At 47.2% G+C, this 7,240-nt stretch overlaps 1 protein-coding gene across 1 annotated transcript in view; it reads left to right on the plus strand.

The window, feature by feature from the left end:
• Positions 1 to 3,826: 3,826 nt before the first annotated feature.
• Med4 (mediator complex subunit 4) overlaps positions 3,827 to 7,240 on the plus strand; it is a 12,992-nt gene continuing 9,578 nt past the window's right edge. The window contains exons 1-2 of the mRNA XM_031361880.1: positions 3,827 to 4,035; positions 5,030 to 5,096. Of these exons, the coding sequence (XP_031217740.1) occupies positions 3,884 to 4,035; positions 5,030 to 5,096 (219 nt within the window). The 5' untranslated portion in view covers positions 3,827 to 3,883. The remainder of the gene's footprint in view (positions 4,036 to 5,029; positions 5,097 to 7,240) is intronic.

Genomic DNA, 7,240 nt, shown 5'->3' on the forward strand with positions numbered 1-7,240 from the left:
TCTGCCTCCCAAGTGCTGGGATTAAAGGCGTGCGCCACCACCACCCGGCTGAGAACCAACTTCTGAAAGTTGTTTTTTATCTCCTGGTTCTTAAGGCTGAAAAGTCAGGGACCACAGGGTTATGTGTGGTGAGGGCTTTCCTGCGGCGTTATCCCATGACAAAAGAGCAGAAGGGCACGCCTGTCTGAAGGAAGGAGGCACTGCCCGGTAACTAACCGCATTAATTCATTCACAAGGGCTCCATCTCTCTGCCTAAAAGCTTCACTCCTCTGCACTGCTGCCCAGTGCTCACGTGCTAGTCAGCGGGCGTGTGGCGCGATGTGAGTGGGAAGGTGTGTGATTGCATACAATGGAAACAGACTATGGAAGCCCTTTCTTCTGATTTCGCTTCTTTTCTTAGTGCACAGAGTGAAGCAAGATCCTAAATTTCTAGGGGAGGGCCAAGGAGATGCCGTTGGCTGCTTGGAGACAGGCAGGAATGTGAAATGACGCCAGGATGTGAGGAGGATTTAGAACACAGACGTAGACTGATTATGCAGTCTCAGTTAGGGTCACTGGAGATTCAGGGTTTTGTAGCAGGCAAAGCTGTACTTAGCGCAGCTTGAGGTCTTGACAAGACAGCAACACATATCAAGATGGGGAGAGGGCCTGGGAATGTAGCTCAGTGGTGAGGACTTGCCTGGCTTCAGTGAGCTGTACCATGCATATGCGAGGCAGGGAAGCTCCTTGAACTCTGCAGATGCTTACTGACACGCAAGCCCTCCATGTGAGCCTCTGGGGCTGCTCCTAGAGTTCCACTGTTTTGGAGATGAGCTGCTCATTCCCAGGAGCCTGGAGCAGGCAGACCTGGCTTCCCTCTTAGGAGTCCAAAAAGCTCCTTCACTGTGTCCTCCCAGGGCCTTCTCTCATATCTCTGGCACATCTCCGACTCTCCCTGGGTACCAGTCAGATTAGACAGGGCCCCACCCTAGTAACCCTCAATTAACTTAATCACCTCTGTAAAGGACCCGTCTTCAAACCTTCACACTTTTTATCCAGAGTAAGACATTCATAATATAGCTGAGCATGGTGGGGCATACTTTTAATATCAGCACAAGGCAAGCAGAGGCAGAGGCAGAGGCAGAGGCAGAGGCAGAGAGGCAGAGAGGCAGAGAGAGGCAGAGAGAGGCAGAGAGAGGCAGAGAGAGGCAGAGAGATGCAGAGAGAGGCAGAGAGAGGCAGAGAGAGGTAGGCAGAGAGAGGCAGAGAGGGAGAGGCAGAGAGAGGCAGAGAGAGGCAGAGGCAGAGAGAGGCAGAGGCAGAGGCAGAGGCAGAGGCAGAGGCAGAGGCAGAGGCAGAGGCAGAGGCAGAGGCAGAGGCAGAGGCAGAGGGATAGGTCAACCTGGTCTACAAAGAAAATTCTAGGGCAGCCAGAGTTGTGTAGTTGAGATCTTGTCCCCCCCCAAAAAAATCATAAAAGTATAACTGAGAAAAGTTTTCATAGAGCAGAACTACACATATCTGATTTTTTGAAAGTCTTTTCTTTAGAAATCCTTGCAGAGTTTTCTATTGGACACCTGATGCAAATGATAACCACATAGAAGTGTGCGAATATCAGCGGAACATGTGCACATTATGGAGATCATAGAATATGTCACTCTAAATGGACAGAGGAAAAGGAAAGGGGCGTTGGTGAGTCGTAGAGTCTTGATTCATCATCGTAGGAAAGAAATACATTCGTAAAGGAGTTCAGTAAAGACACAGTGTATATGCATATCATCTTAAAATTGGGGAGCAAATGATGAAAGTCATATTTAAAAATATTGAAAGTAATTCCCTCCATGGAGCTGCACGTGATAGAAGGTGAGGTTCCTGAGGTAATGGCCTTATACTTTGTATGTTTTAGTTAGGCGCTTTTTTCATGTTCATAAATAAAATTCCTTATAATGTCTGATGATTGATGTGCTCACAGGAAGAGATCAAAGAGATGGGGGAAGGGCAGAAAACAAAAGCAGTCCTTGCGTCCCTTGCACTGTATAGGGAAGAAGTCACCTTGCTTCATGAGCTGAGCACAAATGTTCTGATCTCTAACACAGATCTCACCACACTCTGGAGACACCCGGCCTCACGGCTGCACCGTCAATCATGTAGCCTCCCCTCATTTGTTCTAATTCAAGTTCACCAAACAACTACTGTGGTCACGGTCTTTCCTGTAGGTTTGTTTATGGGGAAATGTGCTCTGCACCATTCTTTCTCATTGTTAAGTGAATAAATTGACATTCTGAATTACACAGCTGTACTTATGAGTTTCCCGAGGGATTGCCAGTTCTGCAGTCCAGGGTCGGACTCCACAGGACAGTGGGCAGGACTAGGCCTGAAATGAAGACAGCACCCCAGTGCCTGGCTGTGAGTGGCATCTTTACCTCATTTTTTGGTAACAGCAACATGTCTCATCACGGAGTCCCCACTGCCATTAGCTGGAACCCTGGCTTTTCCTGGTAGGGAAAGTTCCCTACAGTGTTGACTTCTACAGGACTGGGAGGAGGTACAGCTTTAGTGTTGACGCCCAGGCCTGCCTTGAAATAGGTACTTTGCTGATTTCTTATACTATTTTCTTGAACTACTGTTTACACTATTGATTAACTCATTTCAACAGTCGCCTTGAATAATGAGCAGAGCATTTTGTTGGAAGACACAGGCCTAAGGATGAATTCTAAAAACCAAGAAAGTCACCTAGCTAAGTGCCCATCAGATATGGTGAGCACATACGTGGAGTATTAGTCAGACTTCAAGGGAGGGGTATCTGGCACCTATTCCAAGGTGCATGAACCATGATGGCATTATGCTAAATGAATCAGCCCGGTATTGTGGCTCAGCAGTCAGTAGGCTGTGATGAGAAGGCGAGTTCCTTCTTAGTTTAGGACTAGTTTACACAGCAAGATTCTGTCTGAAAAGAAGGAAAGAGAAAAACAAAGCCAAAACCCCCCAAAACCAAAACCAAAACAAAAAATAAAAAATAAAAACAAGCAAACCCAAAAACCCCAAACTAGAATAGTCTATGTGACTCCAGTCATACAAAATGAGTAGAATAGTCAGATAGAAACAGAAAGTACAATGTGGTTTGAGTGTACATTTACATTTTACAAGATGAAGAATTGTGGGGATGTTATTCAACGGAAATTTGTTTTGTTTTGAGAGCAAACAAATTTTTGTTTTGTTTGTGTAGCCCTGACTGTCCTGGAACTCGCTCTGTGACCAGGCTGGCCTCTAACTCAGGAGATCTTCCTGCCTCTGCCTCCTGGAGTGTCTGGATTAAAGGTTTGTGTCACAACTGCCTTTTTTAACAGCAATTTAATGCCAGTGAACCCTATATATACAATGGTTAAGATACTGAATTTTAGTAGCAGGGCATGGTGGTACATCCTTTTAACCTTAGCACTCCAGGGGCAGGCAGATCTCTGAGTTCGAGGGCGGCCTGGTCTACAGGCCAAGTAAATATATTCTGGGACCAAAGGAGTGGGGAGGGAAGACAGGATTTTACTTCCTGCTCCAAGTTTATTACAACTTCACAAGAGAGCAAACTTGATGATAGGGACTTTATTATCTGAACACAGACAAAATAGAAGTTAATAATTATGCAATTCTACCAGTTTTTAAAAATTCTTTTGCTAGAAGCCTTCCACTGATGCTGAGGAAATAAGATCCTGGGTTCAGTTGGAACCATCCACAGATTGGAACGAGCCACAAGCCCTCCTTCGCCCTGCAGATGGCGCTACAACTGTAGTGCACCCCCTAAGACCATAAGCGGCGCTCTAGCGGGACCGCTCCTTCCGGACGTCTATCACTCTTCCTTCCTTCTTCCGGTTCCGCCCCCTTCCGCCCCTGCGGCTAGCTCACACTGCGCATGCGACCGCTGGTGGTCAGCGGGGCGATGGCGGCTTCTTCAAGTGGTGAGAAGGAAAAGGAGCGGATGGGAGGCGTTTCGGGAATGGCAGGCCTTGGCAGTACGCGAGAGCGGCTTCTGTCTGCGCTGGAAGATCTGGAGGTCTTGTCGAGGTAACCGCGGCCTGGGAGCCTGCTCCGGCCGGCTCGGCTGTGGGCGCTGACTTGGGTAGGCGGGCTCGGGAGTCTCCGGTGGTCGTGGGATCTACTGCCTTCTGGGGCTTTGGGTGGCGCTTTCCCACCAAGGGGACATCTCAGTCACAATGACCTGGAACCTAAGACAGTCAAAACTTTAGTAGCCGGTAAGAGGGCCAGATCCGAGCCCCCTCATTCATTCATGACACTCAACAGACATTTAAATGCACGCTACCCCCCTGGGTACAAAGTGCTGGGATACTGTAGTCAAGGGGAGGCCCGATGCCAACACTAAGGAGCCCAGGGTGACGAGAGAGACAAATGTGTAAAACTGCTTGCTATGGACCAGATTTATAAGGGTTGAGCCGCAGCCTTCTGCAGTCCATCGATGGGATTCCTATTCTGGTGATAGCTGGGCAAGCTTCCCCAGGAAATGGGCTACTTGTAAAATCATCAGACTTGTTAGGCGTCTGGTAGATAGTCCATCATCGGAAAAAGCCTGGAAACGTCCTGCAGGACACGGCGGGGTGGCTGGTGTGTGGCCGAGATAGATTAAATTGGATGTCATGCTCCACATCGTCTCGATAGTCTTAAATCTATCAGCTGAAGTCTTGTCAAGGGAAGGCAGCCATGGCAGTCAGTTCCGTCTTACAAGAAAACATAAGTTACACAAATGGCATACAGACCCACAGTTCAGTCAGGAGGGTTTCTTGTAAATCACTACTGAGTCGCTGATGATCATGTGCAGTAGCCGGCGAGTGCTGAAGTGTTTGTTCACCATGAGTGTCCAGCATGTTGGGAAGACCATAAACCCGACAATCAGTTGGGGCAGGGAGCAACTTAAACAGTTTCTTTTGTATTTTTAGTGTGTTGTGAAAAGGTTTCACTAGATATCTCAGGCTGTCCTGAGTCCTCCCAAATACCGAGTTTACAGGCAAATATCACCATACCCTGATGGTTGTTTTTCTTTTAGGGAACTTATAGAAATGCTTGCAATTTCAAGAAATCAGAAGCTGTTACAGCTGGAAGAGGAAAACCAGGTAAATTGGTTTTTTTTTGTTGTTGTTTTTTTGTTTGTTTTACTAGAAAATTATTAGTGCTGGGCAGTGGTGGCTCAGACTTTTAATCCCAGCACTTTTCGGGGAAGAGGCAAGCAGATCTCTGACTTCAAGGCCAGTTTGGTCTACAGAGGGAGTTCTAGGACAGCCAGCACAGATAAACAAACCCTATCTTGAAAAGAAAGATAGTTAAATGTTTGAAAATTTATATTTATTTTGTGTGAGAACAAGATGCTTCTTGAAATCTTTAAGTTGATACTTTTAAAAAAGCATTATTTTATTTTTGGGTTTTTCCGAGAGTGTCTCACTGCCTCCTTTTGAACTGTAGACCAGGCTGGTCTCAAACTGCCTCTGCCTCCGAGTGCTGGTATTAAAGGTCTGTGTCCCTGTGCCTGGCACATTGATAATTTTATTTATTTTTTTAAGATTTATTTATTTATTATTATGTGCAAGTACACTGTAGCTGTCTTCAGACACACCAGAAGAGGGCGTGAGATCTCATTACGGATGGTTGTGAGCCACCATGTAGTTGCTAGGAATTAAAGTCAGGACCTTTGGAAGAGCATTCAGTGATTTTAACTGCTGAGCCATCTCTCCAGCCCCATACGATACTTTTCTTTATAGCACTTTTGTAACACCATCCCTATGAGAGTTCCTAGCCATACATAGTGGCTCACACCTTAAATCCTAGCACTGGAGTGTCCCATATAGGCATATCTCTGAGTTGAGGTTCTTCATGGTCTAGATACGAATTTATTCCTTTACTTTTGAGCTAACAAACAAAACCTTACAAGCTGGAGACAAAAGCAGTATGTTGGAAGGAAGTTGTTATTACAAACACCTGTATGTTATTGCGTTATCCCAGTGAGACTTGAAATGAAGGGAAATCAAAGACCATATCACTCTTGGAAGCTACCTATACTGTTCGTTCATTCTAATTAGATGCATTTTATTTTCCTGATTCAGAAACTTTTTTTCCTTTTCCTCCTTATGCTTTTCTTTCTCTCTCTCTTTCCTTCTCTTTTTTTTTTTTGGAGTTGGGGGCTAGTTTTCAAAACAAGGTTTCTCTGTGTATGTAGCCTTTGCTATCCTGAAATTTACTCTGGTCACCACAGGGTCAGAAGAGTGAGCTGGCCTTGCTCTCCGATGGCTACAGCACTTGGGAGAATGGACCCTGCACTTCACCAGGACAGCACAGTAGAGCTGTCCCTGGTTGAGGGAGCATGGGTGAGTCAGCCTTGAGCTGGCCCTGCCATTCATCTGCCAAGAGGTGACCTGGGTGTGGGGAGATGCCCTCCCCCCTTGCCCTTTACCACGTACAGTAGTTGAGAGTGCTGGACCTGCTCCTTGCTGCCTGTAGCACTTGGGAGAGTGGGCGCTGCATCTTGTCTGTTGTGAGGTGGTGTGGGTGTAGGGGTGATGCCCTCCCCACCCCTTACCATGTGTGGTAGTCTGGAGAGCTGGCCCCAAGGGCATGAATACAGGAGCTAGCCTTGCCCACTCACTAGCTGTAGCACTCAGGAGAGTGGGCCTGCACCACCTGAGCTGGAGCAGGCCCTAATGGTGAAGGTATGGTTAAGCCAGCCCTGAGGATGTGAGAGCAGGAGAGCTGCTCCAGTCCCTTGAAGGCGGTAGCACTCAAGGGACTGGGCAGCACAGAGGAGCTGGTTCTAGAGGAGTGTGTGCAGGTGAGCTGGCCCCAAGGGTATGAGATGGCAGAAGAGCTGACTTTGGCTCCTGCTGATGGTGGCACTGGGTGGCCTATTGGGACCAGTGCTGGAGAGCTCTCTGATGGTGTAGGTAGGGGAGAGCAGGCAGGCCGAGAAGCTCAGCTGCCACCCAGAACCAGATCCAAGTGTATTATTCCAGTGTTATATCTCACACTTGCACCCTTTGGGAACTGCCACCCTGAACAATGAATAGAAAGTCCATATACGTTGCCTCCTTATCCTTAAGATTTCACTACCTTTACGTTAACAGTAATGGGTAATTACTAAAACTTATGAAAAATAAAAAGTGGGTTTAAATTAAAGGGAGGGGCATATACCACCACCACTAACCAGCTGTAGCCCGCGTGGTCCTCTCGCTGGGAAGAAGACACGCGGACACTAGGTTCCTTCTGCAGC

The sequence above is a fragment of the Mastomys coucha genome, unplaced genomic scaffold (genome assembly GCF_008632895.1).
Source record: "Mastomys coucha isolate ucsf_1 unplaced genomic scaffold, UCSF_Mcou_1 pScaffold9, whole genome shotgun sequence".
NCBI classification, from domain to species: domain Eukaryota; kingdom Metazoa; phylum Chordata; class Mammalia; order Rodentia; family Muridae; genus Mastomys; species Mastomys coucha.